General features: G+C 43.5%; 1 protein-coding gene across 9 annotated transcripts in view; it reads left to right on the top strand.

Annotated features, from left to right (window-relative positions):
- The window catches only part of SPAG9 (sperm associated antigen 9), a 57,585-nt gene extending 40,548 nt beyond the window's left edge, over positions 1 to 17,037 (top strand). For 5 of the 9 annotated variants that reach the window (XM_072352011.1, XM_072352013.1, XM_072352016.1 and 2 more), the window contains 12 exons: positions 498 to 725; positions 1,291 to 1,480; positions 2,232 to 2,354; positions 2,870 to 2,950; positions 3,407 to 3,474; positions 5,707 to 5,855; positions 6,958 to 7,129; positions 8,115 to 8,228; positions 9,983 to 10,021; positions 10,887 to 11,063; positions 11,822 to 11,959; positions 13,435 to 17,037. In XM_072352011.1, the coding sequence (XP_072208112.1) occupies positions 498 to 725; positions 1,291 to 1,480; positions 2,232 to 2,354; positions 2,870 to 2,950; positions 3,407 to 3,474; positions 5,707 to 5,855; positions 6,958 to 7,129; positions 8,115 to 8,228; positions 9,983 to 10,021; positions 10,887 to 11,063; positions 11,822 to 11,959; positions 13,435 to 13,550 (1,595 nt within the window). In that variant the 3' untranslated portion in view covers positions 13,551 to 17,037. The remainder of the gene's footprint in view (positions 1 to 497; positions 726 to 1,290; positions 1,481 to 2,231; positions 2,355 to 2,869; positions 2,951 to 3,406; positions 3,475 to 5,706; positions 5,856 to 6,957; positions 7,130 to 8,114; positions 8,229 to 9,982; positions 10,022 to 10,886; positions 11,064 to 11,821; positions 11,960 to 13,434) is intronic. The other 4 variants (XM_072352012.1, XM_072352014.1, XM_072352019.1 and 1 more) reach the window with 1 other exon arrangement.
- Positions 17,038 to 25,624: the final 8,587 nt, after the last annotated feature.

Raw genomic sequence — 25,624 nt, 5'->3', positions numbered from 1 at the left:
AATAAGAGGCCATGAAACCAGCAAATGAGGAAAATAACTTGGAATGAGTTGTTGAAAGTAAGCTTTGATGTTGCAAGTTCTGCTACATTGGAGTTGTATAAAATCAAAAGAGCGGTTTTAAAAGTTCCTTGACATTTATAGCATTTTACTGCTTTTAAAACTTAAGTGTTTTAGAGGATTTGAAGACAGAAAATAATCTGCTTTTTTTTCTAGTACAAAGGATGTTTTGGAGTTAAATTATCTATAGAGATGGAGGTAACCCTCCATGTAAGTATGTGTCATGAAGTGTAATTTGTTTGAAATGGAAATAAGGGAGTTAGAGAACTCTGCAAGTTGAAATGTGGCCTATAACTTTCAGATATCACTGTATGTAGGTACTACTTTTGCTTTCTGAACAAATTTATTCAGTGATATCATCTTTAGTATCTGATCACATTAAAAAATTCTTGTATGCGTGTGTTCTCCATGTTAAATCTCATGTGTTTAATCTCTTTCAGGAGCAAGGGAAACAGACTATCCTGCAGGAGAGGAAGGGTCTCAAGAAGTGGATCCCAGTCAAGTGGACAAGTCTTCTCTGTGTGGAAGTATGACTAGCAACAGCTCTGCAGAAACTGATAGCATGCTGGGAGGAATAACAGTGGTTGGCTGTACTGCAGAGGGTGTTACAGGAGCACCTGTAGCTCATAGTGCAAATGGTGCCTCGCCAATGGCAGAGAAACAGTCAGGTACGAAAATCTTACGAATGCACTAGGGATGTACCTGACACAGCTGAGAAAGTAAATGGGGCAGGTATTTAATAAGTTGTCTTTAAAAGGTCGTGTAAAACAAGAACTCTGGGGGGAAATAGTTTATAAATCTGATATACTTGCATTGTATAATTGCAGCTGAAAATACTGTGAAAGTGCTATCAAGTGGGTTTAGGCGGTTGCTTCTTTCAAACCCCTTTCAATGAAGTCTGTCTTTAGTATGGTTCAAAGATATATTTCATGTCATGTCATTTAAAATGCTGACCTCCTCTTGACAGATGATTAGAGAAGATGTGGGTGTTTGCTTTGTCATACAATGTCTCAATACAGATTTAAGTGAAGCTGCTTAAAGTGCATTTGATAGTTTGCAGATAGCAGAACTTTGCTGTTTCTGATCTTACTGTTTTAGCTGGGATAGATGGACTGTGACCATCTGGTTGTTTGTTACAGCTCATTGTTTAAGTTCTAAGCATCAAATTCTGGCTGCTTTATATTGTTGAGCATTCACTTGCTGTTTTAGCTTTTCAAGTCTTTTGTTCCACAGATATTACAAATGAAAGTAATGCAGTAGATGACAACATTCCAACTGCAGAAGAGGCGACAGAAGCAACAGAAGTCAGTGCAGGGACAGAAGATATAACTGATATTGGACAAACTGGAGTCTATACAGAGCACGTCTTCACAGATCCTCTGGGAGTGCAGAACACAGAGGCATCTCCAGTGTACCAGCCTGGGTATGTAATTGGAGTCATAACTCTTGAAATGTGTTTGATAAGCAAATCATTTCCAGAATCACGAGGACAGAAGTACTGGTGATTTTTCTTGCAAGGGAGGTTTATGCAAGTAATTTTGGTACAAGGCGTTGTATGCTTTGCATACATGAGGTGATCATCTCTGTACAGTGTCCCTTAGCTGTGAGTTCTTATGACATGAGTACAGATACCTCCAGAATGCAGTAATGACTGTCCACCAGTTTGTCACTAAGTCGTCTCAGAGACTTAAAATGAACAGTGTGGCCTAGAAATGACTATTCAAATTTCCTGTTTCCTGACCAACTCGTTGTTCAGATGTATGTTTTCTTTCTCAGAATAATCAGTCTGAGTTAGTTACAGGAGTGGAGAACAAGCTTGAACATAAACAGTATTTCAAATGGTATTATATTTCAAATCTTCATTCTCCTCATACAGGTGGGCATTGCAGTCATTTGATAAGTGTTTTTCTTATGTGCCTGGGATGCTACAACTCTACCATTCCCCTGAAAAACCAGTAAGGCTGTCAGGCTTGAATACACACTTGGGAGAAATAAATCATTACATTTTTGTTAGTATTATTAATATATGTTATGTACAGTTACTGTTCCTTAAAGATTGCATGTACTTCGAAAGCAAGTGTGGATGCCAGTGGCAAAAAAGTGCATACCTGTGCTACCTATGTTACTCTGAGTAAGCCACATGCTTTGCTCAACACATTTACACTGTCTTTTAGCACTGAGTCAGAGCTATATAAAGATGTTGCAGTTTTGCCAAATGAGCAAGATCTAGTGAGAGAAGAAGCACAGAAAATGAGTAGCCTTTTACCAACGATGTGGCTTGGAACACAGAATGGATGGTAAGAAAAAATTAATCTTAACTTTATTTGTAACATTATTTTAGACTTACATCTTGGGCCTACAGCTAGTAACTGTCTCATGTCAAAACTAGTGCAAGAGATTCTTGAGAGCCTAAGCCTTATACACGTCATTGAAGCATTAGAATTCCAAGTGGGCATTGCAAGTGACATTGCAAGCTCTTATTGACAGATAAATACTTTTCTGCAGCTGAACGTTTAGTAGTGGGAGTAACTGTGGTTGGTAATTCTGCAGCATTCAGTATTATGCTAGAAAATATTTATCTTTTTACTACAGATGTATGTACAAAGGGCTTTGTAATGTTTTAGGTATCTGGGAAGCTGTTCTGTCTGCTCATACAGCTCTTGCAGTTTTTATGTAGTTTTCAGTAGAAGATGAAAACCTGTTTTTCCTTTATCTGTGGATTTCAGTGATGTAGTTCTTGCCTGTTTGTTTTTTTCTCTTGCCAAGTGCTCCTTTTGTAGTGCTTTTAATCCTTCCTGATTTGTCTTTGCAGCCTCTATGTTCATTCATCAGTGGCTCACTGGAGGAAATGCATTCATGCCATTAAACTTAAAGATTCTATTCTCAGTATTGTGTAAGTCTTGAAAGAATGCCATGTAACTCATAATGAACTTTTGTTAAAATGCTTAGTTTTATATTTCTTCAGATACTGTGAATGTCGGTTCCTATAAGCGAATGCATATTCTTTGAGGGGCAGTGGAAAGCATTTGGGGAGTGAGAAGAGTAGAAGGAACCTTGTACATATTGAAAATGCTATAAATCAACTGAGTTCCTTTGCGGCTGCGTACTTAAAACAGTTACAGATGGTTATCCTCAGGGTTTCCTCTGGACGTGGTAGCTACTTTAAAACTATCTGAACTGAATTTTGAGTCACTGATTGCTGTGCCTTTTCTTGAGCCGGAGACCAAAACAGCAGAGCTAATGCTAGTATAAGAAGTGTACTGAAACTTAAATTACTTATACTTTAAACCTGCATTTTGGGAAGCGCGATCTAATGGTGTATGTTCTTGTACCTCCTTTCTTTTACCAGACATGTGAAAGGAATAGTATTAGTTGCACTAGCTGATGGAACACTAGCAATATTTCACCGAGGAGTTGGTAAGCATTCCATTGGGTCTTGAAAGTGAAGTTATGGCAGTAGTTCTGAAGTAAACGTGCCATTTATAAATAGCATTTTGAAGATGTGCTCCTAATGACCATTTTACAGATTTCTTGATCTCATTTCTTTTTCAATTCCAGATACTTGCACTGTTTTTAGTACTTAAGTTCAGGGAAACTTTAAATACATCAGTTAGGAATCCCCTCTTCTTGCTCTGAGACACCCAGGTTTTGAACTCACGACTATGTATTCTGACTGAAGTTCTTTAAGGTGCTTAAAGGTATAGGGAGTGATTGAAGCCCTGAATGTGATATATGAACTGTGTGAGCCTCTGCATCCCCCTGTATTTGCATCTTCTCTGCATCTTCTGCCCACTGCAGATTTTCTTTTCGTGAACTGCTAAATTAAATAGTGATCTTTTCCAACCTGCCTTCAGGAATATACCATTCTTGTTGCTTAGAAACATGGCTACTGTTAAACATTAACTATGTAAAAAATGGAATTCCAGTCAGTGTTGTAACTAGAGAAATTTGGTCATGCTGAGATTCAAGTTAAATTTTGGTTGGATCTGCCTGTACCTGCACAGTACCATAATGGCATTTTTTGTAAGTTACTTGACTGTCTCTGAAGTTACTTGTTTAAATGCTAGGGGATCTTTTAAATTACAACTATTAAATGCTAAGGTTTTTTATTCTGTGTTGCTGTTAGTACATACATCGTATTTGCAGGGACTTTTTGTTGTATTATTTAGAAATCAGGTGTTCTACAGAACTTTTCTACCTTCAGTCTTTAGTCATGAAAAATACACCATGTCGTCTCAAAGTGCTTTGCTTGATCTTTTCCCAACTGATAAGGTAGTAGAGAATTCCTCAGAGCCATTTATGTTATCAAATATCTCGAGGTGGAAAAACATTTCTTGAATATACTTCAGGTTTTCTGTCAAAGTGAGGGAAAGACTTTGTGGTCATCTGTTTTTCTTTTTAATGGAAGCATAAGTCTTTTCTGTCTATACACAACATTTGCTAGAAGTGCCCTAAGTGCACCTTGCAGGAAAATCAAGCATGTTGTGAGCTGCATTAAATTGCCCCATCCTCTGATGTTATAGTTTCCTTTGGATTATGGGTCTGCAGTGGGATCTTTCCTCTTTTCTTCCCTCATTTATTTTATTGAAGGTTTTTTTTTTAACCTTTCACAGAGCTGTAACCCTCTGGTTCTTTCAGTTTTTGTTAGGCTTCTTCTTTCAGGTAGTCCTTCTGTCTTTTAAGTGGCCTAAAAGAAAGTGACCCTGTCAGCCTTTCTTGACTGCCTGTTTCTAGGTTCTTATATAATGCAGTGTGTTACTAATGACCTTTGAGGAAAATGTGGGCTTATTTTGACTCCCACAGAATGTTTTGCACTGTTCTTGTTCATAGCTGGAATTCTTTCTTATCATAGGAAACAAAAAAGTAGTGTAGGTATCTGCACTAGCAGCAGAAAGCCCATTGATGAAGCCTGCATTGATCACTGTTAGTCCTGCCCAATAGTTGACTTCTGCTCTATTATTAACCTTTGAAGTTGTGTAGTTGAAATCACCATTCCTGTTGTTCACTGATACAAATACTGGAAAAGATGCACCTTGGGTGAAGTTGTAATGTTTTCTTCCTTTAAATTCTAATGGTTTACAATCCCTCAAAGTATCTCAAGTAAATATCAGCGTGATCCGCATTAGCTTTGTTTGCAGCAGAGCTTCATTTGGCGTTGGGTGACCGATTTTAGTCTGATTTCCATCAGATAACAGGCACCACTCTAAGGTCTAACAACATGTTAAAAATAAATCTTGATGCACTGGCCAACATCTCTATGCTCAGTCAAGCAGCCGGTGCCGTGTGGGTAGTTGCTTCTCATATATACTGATGCCTGTCCAAGTAAAGCATTTAACACTGGGTAAAATTCTGTTTTTACAAATGTTTTGACATGTTTGGAACGTGAGTCATAGTAAACCTTACATAAAAACAAAGTAGCATTTGGGGTGTTAGTAGTTCATACATACAGTTCATAAATGCTGTATTTTTAATGTGGAGCCTGCCCATGCATTTGTACTGACTTACCCGGATCACTACAATGCTTTTGAAAAATGAAACTATTCTTAAGGTATTTATTTACCTGTGCTTTTAAGTTACTTCTAAACTGATAGGAACCTGTGCTTTTTTTGTTTTGTTTTTGTTTTTCTTATTTTGCTTCTGTTTTTAAAGATGGTCAGTGGGATTTGACAAACTATCACCTCTTAGACCTGGGCCGGCCGCATCATTCTATAAGATGCATGACAGTGGTGCATGACAAAGTCTGGTGTGGCTACAGGAACAAAATCTATGTTGTTCAACCAAAGGCCATGAAAATAGAGGCAAGTTAAAATGGTGTTTAAAATAATTAAATGTTTTGTCTTAATGCCATCTCATGTTACAGACTGCTGAGTAACTCCAGAGAGTACTTGTTTGTTCATCAGCACTTAAATAGGCAGACAAATTTGTTTTGGGAAGTAATTCTTCATTTTCCAAAGATGTAACAATCCTGGAAAAATTTAAGGCAGTTCTCATTTGTCGAAACTGATTATTCTGGGGTTTAGTTCTCTACTTTGTCGTGGCCAGAAAACTAGTCAGTGTCCTTTTATGTCTTTGTAGAGCTTGCAGTGCTAGATCCAAGTTCATTCTTTTCATTTACGCATATTTACTTATTCATTATGTTCTCCACCCGCCCACAACCTTCTCCAGAGTCTCTCTGCATACTTTAGAGGTTTGTAAGTGCTAATCTTGAATGTACTCTCCCTCCAGTTATGGCGTATTGTGTTTATGTAAGGTGTGTAAGCTGGTTTCTGCAGTGTTCCGATTATACAAGTGCATGAAGATCCTGTGGTTTATGAAAGCAATTAGCGATATTAATACTTCTCTGTGACATGGATCAGACTTCAGCAGGGTGACTGCTCAGCTCCTCTGAGAATATTAAAAGCCCAATTCTGAATCTGTTTGTGAAATGACTGTATATGCAAGGAGACCTGCAAGAATTGATACAGCAGTGAACTGTTTTGCTGGATAGGTTGTGTTCACAGGAGTGAGTCAGTATGCAAGAGCAAGGCTTTGACAGAACTGGGAAGAAAAACACCTTTGGGGCATATATATGTTCTGCAGTGACTAGAAGACCTCATGCTGAAGAGGTTCCGAGATTAAAAAAAAGATAGAAATCACAACAGACTGGGGAATTTACATAAATGAGGATACAGCAGGAAACTGGCTTTGAGATCACAACTTCAGGGCAGGCAAATCAGCCTTTTTAGTGTTTATCAGCATCATATGGTAATACTGACCAAACTAAGTGTCTGATAGTGGTCTTACAAATCAGAGGGTAGTAAATGACTTAAGGAAATTGCCAGTATTGACCATGTAAGGGTAGCACAGAAGTCCTTTGTATTCCTGTATTTATCTTCTAATTCAAGATCCAATCTTTTATAGAAGTCATTTGATGCACACCCAAGAAGAGAAAGCCAAGTGAGACAGCTGGCATGGGTGGGTGATGGGGTATGGGTGTCGATTCGTTTGGACTCTACCCTGCGTCTCTATCATGCACACACGTATCAGCATCTGCAAGACGTGGACATTGAACCTTATGTAAGCAAAATGTTAGGTAAGTTGATAAGAGAAACTGTGATGTTCTTATACCTCTTGCTGTCTGGGACTTTCTTTTTCCTGTTATGAGTCAGGCAATTGTCATTTCAGATGAAGTTGAAGGGTGGGTGGAACGCTAGCCAAATCCTGCTGTGTGTGAAAATTTGGTTCTGCAAGTAGAAACCTAAGTTAGTCTGCCTCTGGTACAGTCTGATCCCATCAGATGCCTATGTGGTCCCTTAAAACTCAGAACTAATGAGGAAAATCATATTTGGGCAGGAGTAACAGACACAGCAAAATCTTTGCCACTAAAATGATGCCTCTCAGAGTGGGAAGAACCCATTAGATTCCTGCAAAATTTGCCCTTTCTTTTCCAAGAAAATACAAATGCAAAACAGCAGATTCTTACCGCTGTTGAAGCTAACAAGCTTCTTGAATTTTTCTGTGTTTATGAGTAGTTTGACCACCTACGTAACCAGAAAAGGTAACTGGAAATTAGCAATCCTTCACAATTAAGTATTGTGCCATTGGTGTAAAGGAGGCTAGTGCAGCCCACATTCCCCTTTTTCTGACAGCTTTCTTCTGTTCCCTGTGTAGTTCTAATGATAGTGTCTGGAACTCCCTTATAGAAGAAGCAGTACCCTTTATTTTAATGGGCAAGAAACTGTTATTTCACAGTTGCAAATGTGACATTTTTTTGTTTGACAGACTGCTATGGCTGCAAGCCCCAGAATAACTTACTGTGCAGCATTATGGAGCTGTTGTGGTTTTTTGTGCTTTCTCCCAGTACGCGTTTGTCGCCTTCTATATATGTTCACAACTTAACAGAAGTTTTACATTTTATTTTGCCTTTACAACTTGAATGTGCTCCTCTGCCTTGCTTGTTTGAGGTGGGAGGGAATTACTTGTCTGCATGAGTGGAGAACTGAAGTTAAGAGTCTCTTTTATGGAAGTAAAATTATTCTTGCTCACAATTTTTGATGAAAAGCATCTTTTGTTTTTAGGTACTGGTAAACTGGGATTCTCATTTGTGAGAATCACAGCTCTTATGGTGTCTTGTAATCGTTTATGGGTAGGAACAGGAAATGGTGTCATCATCTCCATTCCGTTAACAGAAAGTAAGTAAAATATAAATACATAGCTGATATTCAATATGCTGTAGAATCAAAGTAAAAGGAATACCGAGGGTCATTCAGATACTTGCTGTTGGATAGAAAACTTTACCGACAGGTCTGAATCTTACAGTTTTGTGACAGACTGGGTGCTAAACATCATGGAGGCCCAAGCTATGTTTGTGAATATGAGTCTGAGCCAAAAAAGAGAAAACAAAATGAAAGCCAACCCATCTCCAAAGCATCTTGCACTTTGATTTGAGCGGAGTTGCTCTGGCTTGAATTTGAAAGGCATCCTTGCAACCATAGGGGTGTTAGGAGTAGTAACAGTGTTCCTAGAAGCTTATTTGCATGTAAGAGTTTTCCTACTGCTGATACGATTGCCATGTGATCAGAGAAGGTTTTTTGGTTTGATTTGAGCAAGTTGGTATTGTTGCTAATACAGTTCATCAGCTTTAGTTCTTGAGAATTCATCACAAAGTTGGTATGGAAGATTGGAACAGCACTAGTACTGGTTGCTTTGAAGGACATGGTTGAAGATCTGGGAGTTGTATACAATTTCTATAAGTAAAACACAAACTTCAAGGTAAAATTCCAATACTGTAAATCCAGGCATCTGCCTAATAACAGATTGAGCTGTTGTTGGAACTACTGAAACTGCCTGGGGATAGGAGAGGAAATATGGTTGAACCCTGGGAGAAGGCAGCAATCCTGTTCAAGGGCAGACTGAATCATAAAGGAGAAATTTGGGGAGATTCTCTGTATATTTGGTCATTTAAAGCAAACAGCAAAGAGTCAGTACTTGTGCTAATCATGAAATCATAATCTAATCATAAAAGACATGGGCAGAAGTTTCAGAAAATAAAGTACAACACATTGGAATTAATGGTACCATGTTTTGAATAGAAAGCAGTGCAGTCTGATGAGTGACACTGAGCTAATTTAATAGTAAAAGCTCTTCATGTTGTATCTGTGTTGTTGCACAGCACATACATGCATTGTTTCTCATACTGTTCCATTGCATTGTCCATTCATTTGACAACTGTCTTTTTTGCATTGCATGTGTATTAGGGAAGGATAGACTTTGTCATTGATTTGAACTAGTTTAAATCATGCTTTCAGAAATCATAGCTATTGCTTCAAGCTTTATTTAACATTTCCAACAGAGTTTGTTTTAAAATAGTGGTGAACATGAGGAAAATAAAATCCCTAGGGAAGTTATTCAGATTAATTTCAGTCTTGTTAGTTGATCATGAATTGGAACAACCGTTTGTGGGTAGCCTGATTGTGGGTTTGAGAACCCTTAGTATAAATATTCATGGTTTTATAAACAGTCACATCCTTGCATAATCAGCTGCATACCTCAGTTCCTTGGGTCTCATTAGCAGGGTACCTTCCAAGTCTGCAGATGCTGTTTCAAAAGGGCACTTGAAGTCATGAGTAGTAACGTATTTGGTGGTTTTCTGCCAAGGAAAGAGAGAAAGGGGAAACATTGCTAATGGATAATAAATTCTATAGTGATAAAGCACATTAAAGTGGCAGTGCTTCTGTTGTCCATTTTATACTGAAACTTCTACACCAAGATGCTACTCTGTGACTTTTTATTGAGTCTTCTGTAATTAAATACTTGCTCGTTTGTAGGAGCTAAAATTTAAGCTCTGTCTTATCAAAAACCAAAATAAAGAGTGGTGGGTTCTCATTAATCCTTCTCCTCTACTGTCATACCTATCTATTTCCCCTTTCCTCCTTTCTCACTTTAGCTGTAATCCTCCACCAGGGACGTTTACTGGGGCTGAGGGGTAAGTGCAGATCCTGAACGAAAATCTATTTCCAGGCTTCTAATAGCCACTTTGAGGCTGTTTACCACTCCCTATAGATCTACCCTCTGTATGTTCCTAAATGTTTTTCCACTTGCAGTTACTGCATTGCAGCAGTTTTATGTTTGCTAAATGGCCACCAGTCTGCTCAGCAGTTTAGCATATCATCCTGTGTTGCAGCTGAACTTTCATACAGACTTTGTTTTTCTTCCAGCCAATGTGATACCATATCTTATAACTTTGTCATTAATCCACATCATTTACTGTCTTGTTACAAATCACTGTTTCTTTCACTTCTTTGGTAGTCTGTAGAATGGAGATGGCTTGTATGTCTAGCATGAGTACTTCTGTTTAAATTGATTTCTAAAGTTCTCAAGAAAAACTAGATGTAGAATGAATACAGGGTAGCTCCTGCCTGCCCACAGGTGGCTATTTCTTGAGATTCTTATGCTTGCATGGAGATACCCTATGATAAGTTGTAATGAAAACGTAAGTTATGTTGAAGTACATTGAGTTTGCTCGTACTGAAGCACATTAGAGGTACTTATTTCCTATAGAAGATAATAGTCCTTTCAAAAATTGTTTTTTTCCAAAAGTAGGATATTAAAATCTGTTGTTTATGCTAGACTAATAAGAATCCTGCTCCATTTTCTAATGTACTCAAAATAACGAAGCATGCAATCTCTTTTTTTTCCAGCTCTGTCTTGAATTGGCACTGCTGCCCTCCTGTTTCATTTTTATCTGAGTTGGCTGTAGCTTTTAGATGGTACCATAAGGTTCCTTAACAAATAACCATTTCTGTAATTTGTATTTTCAAGTAGAAAACACTCGTTTTCTTCTTTTACAGCTAATAAAGCAGCCGCAGGCTCTGGAAACCGTCCAGGTAGTGTAATTCGTGTATATGGAGATGAGAACAGTGACAAAGTGACTCCAGGAACCTTCATACCATATTGTTCAATGGCACACGCACAGCTTTGCTTCCATGGGCACCGTGATGCTGTCAAATTCTTTGTCGCAGTTCCTGGTGAGCTTTTTATTGCCCTTCCTCAAATGAAGTTTTTGTCCTCCTTTGCTTCATAAGCGTAGTTTTTTAGCAAGTGTATCAAAAACAGGTTTATTACATTTTGATTGGTGAGACTTTTCTGATTCTTCAGTATGGTGTTGTTTAAAGGTGGGGGTGGGCGGGAAGGCCTTGATGACAAAGAAGTGCTTTGTTTTTGTCTGGGAAAAGGTGCTGCCTGAATCTGAGTACGTCTCTGTTGAGAGGGTGGTCAAATGCTGGGTGACTTGAGGTCTGATTTCAGAATCTGACTTGCTGCAAGAAAGAACCGCTACCAAGGGAGAACCCCCAAAGGGAAGAATTTTGGTTTAAAAGAAATAAAATGAGAGTTTTCCAGAAGCTCTGTAGTACTGATGAAATGACCCTCTCAGCAATTGTGTATGCACTCGGTGCTGGAAGTAAATGACAGAAGTTTGGTTACTGGGCTGATGTGCTGAATCATTTCAGTTGTGTGTCTGAAAAAGTCCTTAAGTCTGTTTCAATGTCATTCTCTAGATCTGCCAGTGCTGTGAATTCTACCAAGAGGCATTTAATTCTGACTTGCATTGAACTGACCTGACTTCATCTCTTTAGAGAGATAAAATCAGAGCACAGCTAGTTTCTTTTTTTTGCCTCTTGCTGAAGAGGTGCTAGAATCCACAGCGGAGTATATTAGCTGACCAAGTGCAGGTGGCATTACTGTGAGATGTGGCCTAAAAACGCGTTCTGTGTTTTTTATACAGGTCAGGTTGTTTGCCCACAGGGTAGTAGTGGAACAGAGCTAACAAGTGACAAGCCAGTCCAAGAGTCCTTCAGCCAGGGTCCCATAAAATCGATGTTGGTGATAAGTGGTGGAGAAGGATATATTGACTTCAGAATGGGTAAGAAATACTGAGCTTAAAAGGCAGTTGTAACCTCTTCATGATGAAGGCACCTTAGATATCAGAACTTCCATTGTGAATGCAGTTCTGTGGTTAGTCGGTTCTCAAGTGGTTACTAAGCAAGTGTATTAGAAACATCTTTATTCTCATGCACACATCTTCAGTTTCCACTTCTCCTTCCAGTAAATCATGACCTCTGAGAGAGACTGTGAAAGCACACATTTGAAACTGTGCATGGGAGTCATGTATTCAATCTTACTGTGAAAGATGGAAGCCTTCTGACTCAAGCTACTAGAAAATGACCTCAGTTAACTGACCTTTTATGGTCAGTTTTCATATTTAAGTATTAGGTGAACAACACTTGAACACAAATGTACTTGTGCTTAAGGGAAAAGGGAATGGGTATTTCACTGTTACCTTTAGATGCTCATCCTGTTTTGATTGCTACTTTTTTTGGACAGCAGTTCTGCATGATGCAGCCCATAAATGATCTCTTATGTAAATATCCTTTTAATTGATTCTTCGGGAAAATATAACAAGAATGTTCAATGTTTAGAATCTGTGGCTGGAAAGTGTGAGGGAAAAGTGCTCCAGAATCACTCCCAGCTCTTTATTCTGACCTTTCATCAATCTCCAGTGGTGTTTAAAAAGCAAAGAAAGAAAGAAAGAAAACATACACACACACACACACTACCAACCCCAAAACAAAACCTACAAACGCCAGCCCAACTTATCATCTCCAGTGTGAAGCCTGTTCCTGCTGGTAACCCCAGTGGAGTGCCACAGGACTGCGGCAATTCCTTGTCACGTTGTAGTGGGATGCTAAAGTTCTGTGCTCATTCTAGGTAAGCTAGGGGTAGCCATGTACCAAGCATGCACTTTGCTGTCCTTGTAGAGTGATATAAAGCTGTACTTAACACTTCAGAAGTATAGCTGCATTGACTCGGCCATTACTACAGTGGTGTAAGCAAACTGGATCAAGAACAAGTTTGGTCTATTCTGTATTTAGGCTCCTCACGTCTCCAAAGTAATCTAATGAGAAAATTAGCCAAACTGTGACTTGACACTGTCCTGAAGCTATCAGTAAGCTCCCATTTAATCTATCCTGTACCACAAGACTGCTATTGGAGTGATGCTTATCGCTGCCTGAATGTGGTTAGTTAGTGGTTAGTCTGTCCCCTTTGATCCAAGTTGCCTCATGTCACAAAGAGTTCAGCACAGTCATAAAGCTGTAATTAAAAGCAAAACACAGTTAATATTCTAGAATTGAATGTGACCATCAGAATGCGAGGCTCTGAAACAACTAGGTGACCAACTTTCCATTTGGGATGCATACACTCAAGCTTGTGAATATTCTCTTACGAGTGCATGGCAACTACTGTCTTAGTAGTGTTATAAATCTAGATGGCATTCCTTTAGCTCCATTTGGTGTTGTGTTTTCATTGTTTGCCTCAATCAAAGCTGTTGTTTTTCAGGTGATGAAGGTGGAGAATCTGAACTTCTTGGAGAAGCTCTACAACTTGAACCTTCCGTAGCCAAAGCTGAGAGGAGTCACTTAATAGTGTGGCAAGTAATGTATGGCAGTGAGTGAGCCTGTAGGATGCATCTTGGAGACCTTAAACTAAAAAGAAAAGGAAAAAAAAAAAAGCGCTTCTGCATGTTTTTTATTTTGTGAGACCTGTTTCACTACATGATGTTGAAGCATTTCTTTGCTGTCTAACTTTTATATTGCAAATCTGTCAGACCTTTAACTATACAGGAATTAGCTTGTGCTGTTTTACTGCACCTTTGTTACATGGAACAGTATAATGAAATCAGAACTCTCTCAAAACTGGTGTGCACACCATAATAAGCAATCGAGGCATTAGTTTTACTGTACCACAACAATCTGATGTAGTTCACTTCTTTGGTAAATCTCACTTGAGTTTGGCTTTACTACGACTGAGCTTCATTTCACTGTATGATGCATTGAGTAAAACAGCAAAGTTATTCCCAGAGTATTTAGGGGGGAAAAAAAAAAAGGCAAATTATAGGATTATCAGGGCTCATCCAAATATTCAGTGAGAGCTGAAGCAAATTGTTCCAACTATTGTTTCCAAGCCTGGAAAGTCTTGTTTACATCATGTATACAGATTAATTTGTTATTTTCATCAAAATTTCTTGGGGGGGGAAGAGGAGATTGTATAGAAGTGACGATATTTAAATAAAATGTCGTGTTTTCACTGTTGAACCTTAAAGTTTGAGAACTGCTGCCCTCAATCAGCAATTTCAAACATAGAGTTTTTCCCACCTTCCTGGCACAGATACACCTGAACAACTCTGCTTCTAAAGGGTGTCCTTAGGACGATTTAAGGTTAAATATCATCGTGGAGTTCTTGAACAGGGAATACGCCTTGTTTTTATTTGTTTTTCCTTGTCTTATCTCCATATGTCCTAATCACTAGAATGATCTTCTCTGCCTAGCTGGTCGAACTCATGAGTCACTGTGTGTGTGAAGGTGAAAGACCTCGATTAGAGCACGAGAAAAGACTGAGAGTGTACAGGAAAAATGCATCCTGCCCAAGTGAGATTGTAAATGAACTTTAGTGCCGGGTGACAAGGTACAAAGTATATTTCTTGTAGCTGCATACTCCCATTTAGTCCTGCCCAAAACGTGTAGCAGTGTTAGCAGGTAATGCTGAGAATGGAGTAAATTGGAAAGTCAAGAGACTCTAATATCAGGCTGACATTCTATCTACTCACCATCTATTTTTTTAACCATAAGTGTGAGTTGAAGACTGTCTTCCTTTTACATTGATTTTCCTACATTTGGCATCAGACCTCACTTAACCAATTCATGATTTCTGTTCTTCAGAATATTTAAAAACCCCAATTTGCTCTTTCATTTGTTCTCTAAAAAGAAAAAGTTGGAGGGGTTTTAATGAACTTCCAGCATTTACCCCGACAAGACTGGGACTAATCCGTGAGTGCTGAACAGCTTCAGAGAAGTAAGTGATGAAACACTTTAAAACTGCCTAAACATTTTTATGCAATAGGAGCAGTTCTGGTCTATCAGGCAGACATGTGTTTATATATTTTCTTAATTTTTTAAATGAACACATTTAGCTGAGGACTATTGTGTAAATATATATTTAGGCAGCTTTTTCAAATGCATATCATAGCTGATAAACCAGAAAAACTCCATTCAGGTCTATTGGTTAGATTTATATGTATAAATACTTTTTAAGCGACATATTTTGTATGCAACGGTTCCTCTCGTAAATATGTATTTAGGACACAAACTATGTAGTAAAAAATCCTTATTAAAGAAGTCTAATATCTTGGTAGTATTTTTCTCTTCAGAATGCCAAAAGTGACGAGAGCATGTTGTTCATAATTTGCTTTCCAAATTCATCTTTAAAGTTACTCTTAAACTACTCCGGCTTAATTGTGAAGTCTGGAATAGGAATGCAGAAAGTAAACTGACTTAACGCTCTTGTAGAGGCCTGTTTAAAACTCACAAAGACATGTATGCTGAATTGAAGCACATCTGAATTAACTTAGGAAATTGGGGTGTCTAAGAAAAACACTGTCTACACTTCTTTACGGCTGTGCAGAATCTTCACTGAGTGGTGCAGTTCCATTGTTTCTCTTGCCATCTTCCTAAATTTATTTCCCTCTGCTTTCCAAAGCTTGTACTCACTGTTTGACTGTCACGTTCTCATGTTCTCAGAAGAAAAACAAACGCACAATTCTGTTCCTTGGTTCCTGTACAGCGTTTTATTTGTAACTGATGATCTGTTTGCTCTGAACGGTTTGACTGCCCTGAAGCGGAGCAGTTTGATCTGGCAAGCACATACCTGGTCTTTTACCAAACACGTCAGGTCCACCGTGCCATTCAGTCACCTCAGCAGGCCACCTCATGCTGGTTTTTAGCAATGATTGCTTCTGTCCAAAAGTAGAATGGCTTTTGAAGAAGGCAGTAGGTTGACTGTGTGCCGCCTTGTGAGATAAAAGGCACGTGCGCTTCTCTGCATTTCTCATTTCAAAATGTTACCCCCTGTCCTAAGGTACAGTAAAATTGAGTCCCTGTTCTCATCACACTGCATTGGGATTTATAAGCTCCGTAATCTAAATCAAGCAAATCCCCAGGCACTGAGGTGACACACACCCCTAGAAATAGTCCCCGGAGTGTTTGTGCATACACTCGTGTAATTAAAGCATCATATAGATAGGAGCTGATGTCTCAATAGCTACAGCTTGTTAATACTTTGGGAACGTTTCAAGCACAAAATATGCAGTGCAGTGCTTGCCTGGGTGAGGGTGTTTGCACAGTAAAGGTGGGATGCGTTGTGTAAGCTGCTGCATTGTCCACTTCTTGTCAAGGTCTTCCTGCATTGGATCGGATAGAGCTGGCAGAGCATAGACACTTTATCATAGGCTGCCTTAGTAACAAACAAATGTTCCATCTGTTTTATTATACTAACTGTTCTAAAGGACGTGCGCCTTTTAAAATGCTGTGTAACTATTTATTTCCATGTGAGTATTATAAAAGTTACCAAAGGTTTAAACCTGACTTAGCACTCTTGTAAGAGACCCTGTCTCAGCAGGGTCTTGTGAAGGCCCTGCTCTGTAAACTGCGACACAGTAAACTCAAATACAGCAATTTAAGGACATGAAATGGTTTTTTTTCTAACAGGGTTATGCCATATTGTAACAACTTACGTTGCACCTCAAAGCATTTTTCTATACACTAAATGCCTCTCCCGCCCTCTAACAAGATTAAGTTTCCTTTGTTAGTTTTGTTGATGCACATTTCTCAATCTTTTAAACATATTTTAAGCATTTTATGGTCTGTAATTTTTGGAAGTTTTGTCTGTTGAACACTTAACGCTGAATTTTACTTGCCTCTGTAATCCGAGATGGATACTACAGCGTTACACTTGCTGTCTGTTAAAAGTTGAGGCTTCTTTTCTGTGAGCAGAAAAGCTCATATAGCAGTGTAGTTATTTCAGTATTTATTTCTATTATTGAATCCATGGGGTTCAGAATGTAACTTTGTACATGAAATATATATATAAATATGTATATGAAACATGCATCGGGTTGGTGTTTTCTTTGTGGTCTTGTGTCTTTGGGCTTTTCTTGCAGGTCATTTGCCTTGTTGCCTCCCCAGAACAGGTGCACAGAATAGCTTCCCTCTTCTCAGTGTTGATTCTCAGTGCATCCTTTCATGGGGATCTCATTGCATTGTGCCGACTGTGTGTGTATTAAATAGGAAGAAGCATCACCTGCCTTCATTCTGGCAAGGTCAAAGCTTATTTCTCCCAGCCTGCCTTGCATGTGGGTAAGTAACTTGATTCTTCAGATTTTCCTACAAGGGATTATTAAACCAAACTGAGGGATTGGTTTTTGTTGCCATCCACTCCCTTTCGTTTTCCTCATGTCTATGTGAAAGCTCCTTGAGCAATGCAGTCTGTAGGTGTTATTTAGCATTGTGATCATCTCTGTTGCCCCTTAATTCTGCTGCAGGAGAATACCAGGAAGGAGCTTTTTGGCCTTGGGCTGTGCTTGGCTTCAGGACTTATCAGTGCAGCCTCGTGTGGTTGTAAACTTCTGTGAAGAGCACTGAGATGACAGGCCCAGTTCTGAGTAGTTCCCCTGCCTTTCCGAACACCTGAGCGTGGTGTGGTGGGGATGGTTTACTGCCTGTTTGTGGTTCTAAAAGGGATGAATCCACTCGGAACGATTTGTTGTCTTCGAACACAAGATGGTGCTCTAAGAACCTACAGACCACGTGGAGACGTGGGGAGAGACGAGACTGCTCTATACTCCCTGCCTTCTGTCAGCAGGCAAGTTTCAGGTTTGCTTCAGCAGTTCTTAAGGGTGAAGTCCCTGTGTCAGCGGTTGAAGAAAAGGCGAATTTGGGTGTTTGATCATCAAAAGGCTCAGAAAACTGCTTGCCCTTGCCTTTCCCCCAGCTGTTGGATAGGTTGTGCTGCAGGGATTTCTCTTCCAAGCTGGGACCTGTTCAGCCCACTGCAGCCAGAGCTTGGAATAACCCACTTCTTTGTTAAAGATGCTGGGAAACATGGGCAGGGTTCATGTGGGTGCTCCTCACACCTGTTTTCATGAGCAGAAGCACTGCTGACCTCTTCCCTCCTGTGGCCTTGGGGCTCTCAGGTGGCTGCTGAGCAAAGAAGAGCAGCGCTGCTCTGGGCTGCTGTCTCTATGGGGTGGCTCTGCCTTCCTGGATTCCACATCTGCTTTTCACTTCCACTGCTGTGTGTGGTGAGGCCGGCACAGGGAGTGCTGGGTCCAGGTGATCCTGGGGCCACGGTTGGCTGGGTTTGACCTTATGGTGCCACTGTCCTCGTGGGGAGGTTCTCTGTCCTATGTCTGTTCCCAGGGCCACTACCCAGCCCCTACTTCTGGGTGCTCCCACCCCATAGCAGTGCTGACTTTCATCCTGAGCTGCTCTTGGACTCACTGTCGTATTGTTACTATCTCAAACCCACTCCTTGTCACATCTTCTGGGGAGTAGGCAGAGACATCCAGAAACCTGAGGCCAAAAATAGGGAGAGAGAACTGTGGCTTTTCAGTTCTTCTGAGTCAAACCCAGCTCTGGGGCCCGTCCCCTTTCCCCACAGCCAGCATTGAACCCCTTGGGTCCCAGTACCACGTGCTGGGCTCTGAGAGGGGCTTTGCACCATTGGCAGCCCACGTGCCCTGTGTTCTGTGTGGGCTTTGGTCCGGGTCACAGTGGGTTAAGTCACACACAGTGTTAGAACCTGTCTGGTTTCATTCTGGTTGTGAATACCTCTCGAGGCTGAACGCTGTTCATGGTTCATGTCCCTTCCCCAGCTGGGAGCAGAGCAGGGTTGTCCCGGGGGCTGCAGTGCTGCTGGGATTCTCCTCTGTCAGTGCCGCAGTGTTTGAGTCAGCGCTCCCAGGGAGCAGCAGCAGCAGCAACGTGAAATAATTCGGCAGGAATTAAAAAGGAAACTTTCTACTCGCTGTCACACGCGGCATCCTCTCTTTGCAGCAGCCAAAGATCGGGCACTGGAGAGGAGCCCTGGGGCTGGCGCTGCTGTTTCCATCGGCCGTGTCCACTGCAGCGCTGTGCTGTGTTCAGGGGCCGGGCAGGTGCTGTGCTGCGCTGTGTGCTGGTGCTGCTGGAGCTCGGCCACGGGGCGGCCGCGGGCTGTTGGGGGGGGGAGCTGGGATGCATTGTGGTGCCGCGTCACATCACTGCTATTTTTAGTGCTCTCGCTTCTGCTGCGTGGCCCTATCTGTCTCTCTTTGGCCTTTTATTTTCAGTTTCTTGTTGCTGTTTCCCAATCTTGGCCCAGCACCAGGTGGGCAGCAGCTGCTGGTGTATTTTTATCTCTGTGTGGTGCAGGGGGAGCTCTGAAGGGGGGGTAAGGGGGGGGCAGATGCTCACTGAGCAGCTGCAGCCAAAGGGCCACAGGACTGCGGGGTGCAGAGCTGTGTTTGGGGCACCTCCTGCAGCTGAGCTGTGAGGCACAGCCGGGAGCAGCACCCCACGTCACCCTGAGCCGCTTCCAAGCACAGAATGGAGGAGGATCTGGAAGTGGGGCGGTGCGTTGGCTTTGGGGTGACCTCCTGGTCATTTGGTGGAAGCAGCCCTGGAGGAGCCCACCTGCTCACACTGCGGCTTTTCAGTGGTTCAGGAGTTGGCTGGAGGTTGTGTGGGAGATGCAAAGCAGCGGGCATCTGTATGTAGGGATGCTGTGCTGGAGGGTTCAGCTCTGGTGCTGAAGGGTGGGATGGAGCTTTTTGGCAGCAGTTGATCAGCCCGGCAGTCATTTTTCTATATATATCTCTGGGCATTGTGTGGCTCAAAGTCAAGGGCCTGGGGGGGTTCTGTGATGGCTTCATACCGCTGCTGTAGTGGAAACCATCTTCAGACACAAGCCAGTGGATGCACTGTGCTCTGGAACCCTTCAGGCCTTGGAGCTGCTCTATGTTTCCAGCTCTGAAGGCTCAGACCGGGATGAGAGTGAGCGCAGCTCCATCCCTCTGCTGCCACAGCCTCTCTGTGCCTGCAGTGTGAGGGCAGCAGCACGCCGCTGTGTGGATCCCACCCATGTCCCTCCAGGATGCTCTGGGCTCAAGATGCTGGAGAGCTGTGGGTCTTAATGTGGGTGCAGTGGGAGGACAGCGCTGTGGTCCGCATCTGATGGCTGCACCCCTGGAGCAGCAGCTGTGCCACGTCCCCTGAGCCCTGCGTGAGGGTAATTTAGTTGCTGTTTGCTGGGTAAATGCAGTTACAGCGTCCAGGCAGTGAGGTGGGTACTGTGGCACCCTCAGAAGGGATCAGGGCAGCGGTGTTTCCCCCCAGCACAGGGAGCTCGGAGCTTTTGTTCCTATGCAGTCCCAGAGCGCTGTGCTCTTAAAGCACAAAACCAGAATGGGATCAAACAAACTGTAGGAGCTGGCAGAGTGGAGGCAATAAGCAAGGTTAAAGCTGCCTGATAGTGATATCCCATTGCAGGAGATGAATTAGCAATATTCTGCAGCAGTGAAACACCAAACTTTGTGACAAAGCATTGATTTTCCCAGAAAGGAAGCGAGAGCGAGCTGCAGTGACACGGCGTGTGTGAGCAGAGGGGAGAGCGATGACAGCACTGAGCAAATATCTGCTGCACAGCGCCCAGCTCCTGACCTTTAGCAGTGCCTGAGGCTGTGTGCCTGTTTAGGATGTCACCAGCCCTGACAGGCTTCCTCCCAGCCAGCAGAGCACAGAGGTAACCGGAGCGGTTTGGAGGGCCAGATTCCTGAGCAGCTCCTGCACTGACTCGGAACAGCTGCGTGCCAGCAGCAAAGCCAACAGGTGACGTTGAGTTTGGAGTAAGAGCTCTTAACCCCGCATTGACATTACGAAGCCAATGGAGGGGATGGTTCTGTGCTGGGCCCAACGCTGCAGAACCGCAGGCAGGACACAAACATCCAGATCAGGAATGACCTTTAGGATCCCAGCACTGTGTCCCACACGGCTCTGAGACCGTTGCCACCTCCATGAAGAACTGCAGGAGCCTTTGGGGCTCAGCCTGAGGTCTTGTGCTCTGAAATGAAGGCTGTGCTGTGAGCACGTATCTCACAGGTGAGCTCTGAGTGGCACTGCAATGAGAGTGAAGAGCTGTGAGGTAGCTTGAAGACTGATGTTAATTACTCAGTAATTTTTGAGCTGTGATCCGTGTCGGACCTGTTGCTGATCCCCAGACAGATGGCGAGTCACACAGGATGGGCTTCTCCTCTTTATTTCCATCTGCTATATTTCATTAAGGCAGCTAAAGATAAAAATATCCTGCGTGTTATTTTTCCATGCAAGCTACTGCTACAGCAATTTGATATGGCTGTGACTGGAGTTTCCGAGCAACAAGGAGTTCCTAACTGATCTGAGTTCCTCACTGATCTGTGATCCTTGGCGTGAAAAGAGACCGAGACCCCCCAACACCTCAGCCTCAGGGTGAGCTCTGTGCTTCCTTCCCTCCACGTGCTGCAGAAGAGTCAGTTCACAACAGTTTCTCTGGTGGAAGGGGAGCGCAGGCACTGCTGTCTCCTCCGAGAGGAAGTTCCCATTTTTAGGTTCCCACTATTGCAGATGGTGCCATGAAATGGTGATGTAATCACGGAGGTCCTTCAGGCATGAAGTCCTCTTTCCCTCTGTGCGGTGGCAATATGTCCCCATAGCGCTGCTCTGAGCTTTCAGCTGGCGCAGTGTGCAGAGCCCTCGTACAGCTTTGTTTTGGGCGCTGTTGGGATTTGGTTTCATGGATTTATTTATTTTTTAGCTCTGCTGCATTTTTGCCCGGTGAAGCCATGCTCTTACACACACAACTAACACTGATCTCAGTGTTAGTTCCTGAACCTGGCTGATGTTTGAGCTTCAGAACCAAGGATGAAGTCTGGCACTGAGACTTTTTGTTCCTGGCTCCCCCAGCCATTGCTATAGATCTGAATGCTGAGCGTGGACACGCACAAGAGATGAGCTCTATTACTTCACCCCGCTTCGTAAAGCCAAAAGAAAGCTCTTTTAGGTAGCACAGCTCGCAGCACCATGAGTGCTGTCAGTGGCAGCCCCTGCAGCACTGCTCGAGAGCCTTTGGCCCAACCCCTCCGTTCTTCGTCTCTCCATGCCTCGAAAAACAAGCCGTTTCCTCACCCTCCTGGCAGCGCTCCCACGAGGAAATTCCTGCTCTGCAGCCCCAGCACAGAACAGCCGCACCATCCCTCCTTCTGTCGGGTCACGTTGCTTCCCCATTCGCAGGGGCCCAGCCCTCACCCCAGGAGAACCTTTGGCTCCGTTCTTGCTCCTGTTCTTCCTCCTCCGTTTATTGGAGTTCCACCCTAAGCTCACGCTGACTCGGGCCCCAGTTTAGCAAGGAATTTTATCATGTGCTCCACGTAACTGGCTTAGACCTTCCATCTGTTTTTAGCTTATCAGAGCTGCAGGGGGAGCCGCCCAGTTCCGCACCCCTGGCTCTGTGTGCATTGGCTATAGGCATTTCTGAGCAAAGAGTGCACTTGCTTAAAGTGGAGCAGGAGCTCAGATAAGGAACGCTGCTGAGCTGGGCTCCATCCAGCATGGTGGCACGTCTTCCTAGGGCTCGTGGTGCTCCGCAGCTCTGACACATCCCAGGTTGTTGGGTGCTCCTCCCACAGCTCACTGCTGGTGTGCAGCTGGGCGCTCTGCACTTTGCTGCACATACTGGGAATCCTGAGTGAGGAATATAGGATTAATTCTTAGTCTTGAGAGCAGAGCATGAAGTCAAGGCGGGCAGAAAGCGATGAGCCCAGAAGTACTGGAGTCAGTGTTTCATTCCCAGTGGAGTCAGACGCAGCAGTGTCTCATTTTGCTGCTGGGCACCATCGTGCCATAACAAGGTGCGATGGCTACAGGAGCAGAAGGATGCCCGGACTGCACGCAACCACTTATAACTTCTGCCTTCAAAGTCTGCCATATTCAATTCACATCATATAAAAATTCCATTGGTGAAGGGTGGGAAAAACTGAGTGTTGAATGAAGACTTCTGTTTTCCTGCAGAGCTCACTGACGGAGCCGGGCTGTGATGGTCGGATTTCTGCTATAGGTCAGAAGTTCATCGTATCATCAGATTTCATGTCATGGGGCTGTTCTGTTCCTAATCACAGCCAGGCAGGACTCAGCCCATGGCCCAGCTTTTATGCAGGGCTCCTTTGGTAAGATAAACGTTACAGTCAAATTCATGGGCAAATCATTTTAATTGTGTTTTTGAGAGTGAGTCATTACCTTCCAATTCTACAACAGAGCAGAAAATGAAATCAGATGCTAGCTAACATTGGTGTGAAGTACAAAGCTCTATACTTAACTGGGCTGTTGGTACAGCAAGTTTGTGGTGCACAAATTTAATGCAAGCCTTGGGCCGTGCACCTCAGGGCCCTGCGGTCAGCTCATGGGTGTCGGGAACTTCAGAAAGCCCTGAGAAACCCAGAGCTGGGCCTGAGCTGGGCAGTGTGGCACAGAGTGGGATGCAGGGCTGAGCTGCAGAGGGAGAGCAGCGAATCTGAGCAGCAGCTCGATGCTGTGCACGTCCTGAGTGATCCCACTACGTAACTGCACTCATCGTTCACACGCCTCAGGAGGAGCAGCTGCAGCCACATGTGAAGCTGAAATAAAAGCAGTTTAGCACTTAGCTCTGGGTTGGCTTTTTGAATAATTTAAGTCGGTCGGAGACGCCCGCCGTGCATCCTCCTGTGGGCATCCGTCTGCCTGCAGAATTAAACCAGACAGCACGCGAGCTGCTTGGGCAGCCAGGTCTGAGCTGCAGCACCGTCATGGTGGAGAAGCTGTTTGTAGTGTGGGGGTGCAATGGGGGCACTGACTGAGAGTCCAGGTGGGGTGTCCCCATTGAGCCCTACAGATAGCAGGAATCCCATCTACTAACCCTGCCGTGCCTTTATGTTGTGATGGGAGAGCACTGCCTGGCAGACACTCCGTGTTCCTCAGATGCTGTGAATTTCTCTCAGACCCAAGAAACCTGAACCAGCAGCGGCAATCCGGCTCCCTCCGAGATGGAGGCACACTCATTTGAGGCTGCGTCGTGCCCAGTATCTGTAGGTAAAGGAAGGACATGGCTGTTGGCTTCTAGGTGTATTCTCTAAATATTTGGTACATTCACAGAATTCCTTTTAAATTGGCCTGGATGTGATTTCCTGGGAAGGAAGGTTCAGAAATTATTATTAGAGTGTGATTCATGCGCTCATCTAAGAGACGGGGAGCAGCAGGAGCAAGGCAGGAGACACTGCCAGAGAGCTCAGGATGAGCACGGGCAGAAAATTGCGACATTTCTCTTCAATGTGAAAAGATTCAGCATGCAGAGTTTCATCTGATAGCTCCCATAATGTCTCTATTACGAGTCTCATAATTACTGAGTTGTTCTTTGTATTTCAGAGAAACAGCTCTCCGTTACCACAGGCAGCTTCAGAAACTCTCAGTGTTAGGAAGAGTTTGGGGTCTCACCCGTGGCTGAGCAGAGCGCTCCGTCCGGCTGCAGCCCTGACCTTAAAGCAGGAGAAGAAACAAGTGAGTAAGCCATGCTATTTATAGCAGAGCTAATTATTTTGATGCGATATGACAGCAGCGGAGTCTGTTTTCTCTTCACTCAATTAATGACAATGGAAAAAGCATTCGATGCCCTTTTAGCAGCGTTCGCTGGCTGCAACGCAAACCTTCTCTGCATGCTTTAAGACGGGGTTTTGCAGTCCAGCAGTGGGGGTGCAGCGCTGTGTTGGTGGAGGAAAGGCTGCAGGGAATCACTGCTCCTAAACCCAGAAGCCACTGTTTGGTGAGAAGTCATGCAGAGAGGATGAACTGCTGTAGAAAATAGTCTGGGGCTGTTGGTGGGTCCCAAGGGGCTTACAGCAGCGATCCCGTGTGATGTTAGGGCTGGAGAAACAGGCATGAAGCAGCTCTGTGTCTGAACGACCACAACATCTGACACGCTGGGCTCCTGTGGGATGCTATGGGGGAGAGAACCCCAGCATGGAGCTCCCGGCCAGCCTGGCTCACAGGGCAGTGCTCCCCTCTGTGCTGCGTGGTCCTGGTGGGACGCTGTGCTGTGGGGGTCACACTGCCCTGCTGACATGGCACTGAGAGCTGCCTCCTGTTGTGCCCTGTGACCTTTTTGGGCTCTCAGAACGCGGTGCTGTTTGCTGGGCCCTCTGACTGTCGCTTTGTTCACGTTTTATTTATCTTTTTTTAAGCATGTGGGTCAGGCAGCTGCAGGTACAGTGCGATATTCATGAGAGGCTCTGATTTATGCAGGCACGGGGCTGTGCAGCGGGATTACTGAGTACTGAATGTTATATGCAGCTTTCATTCCTTTCCGCAACTGAAGGACACGGAGTTTCTCCAAGATGGGATTTGTGAGAGCCTCCTTCACGCAGCTGTGTGTGCTGAGGGCAGTGCTGGCCTTCCTGCACAGCGGGCAGAGCTCAATGTGGGGAGCTGAACGCAGCCTCAGGCACTGCACCTCCCTTTGCAGGTACCTCCATCACACGTGGCTGTTTTAGGGGCAGTGATGAGTTTTTGCAAGGTCACCAGCATTGTCGTATTGAAGTGGGTCAGGGCAGAGGGAACCATCTGTATGAGATGGTGAGGGATGAGCTCCAGGTCGAGCA

Source organism: Excalfactoria chinensis, chromosome 17, assembly GCF_039878825.1.
Source record: "Excalfactoria chinensis isolate bCotChi1 chromosome 17, bCotChi1.hap2, whole genome shotgun sequence".
NCBI classification, from domain to species: Eukaryota; Metazoa; Chordata; class Aves; order Galliformes; family Phasianidae; genus Excalfactoria; species Excalfactoria chinensis.
Note: the sequence above shows the minus strand (reverse complement) of the source record. Positions and strands in the feature narration are given on the sequence as shown.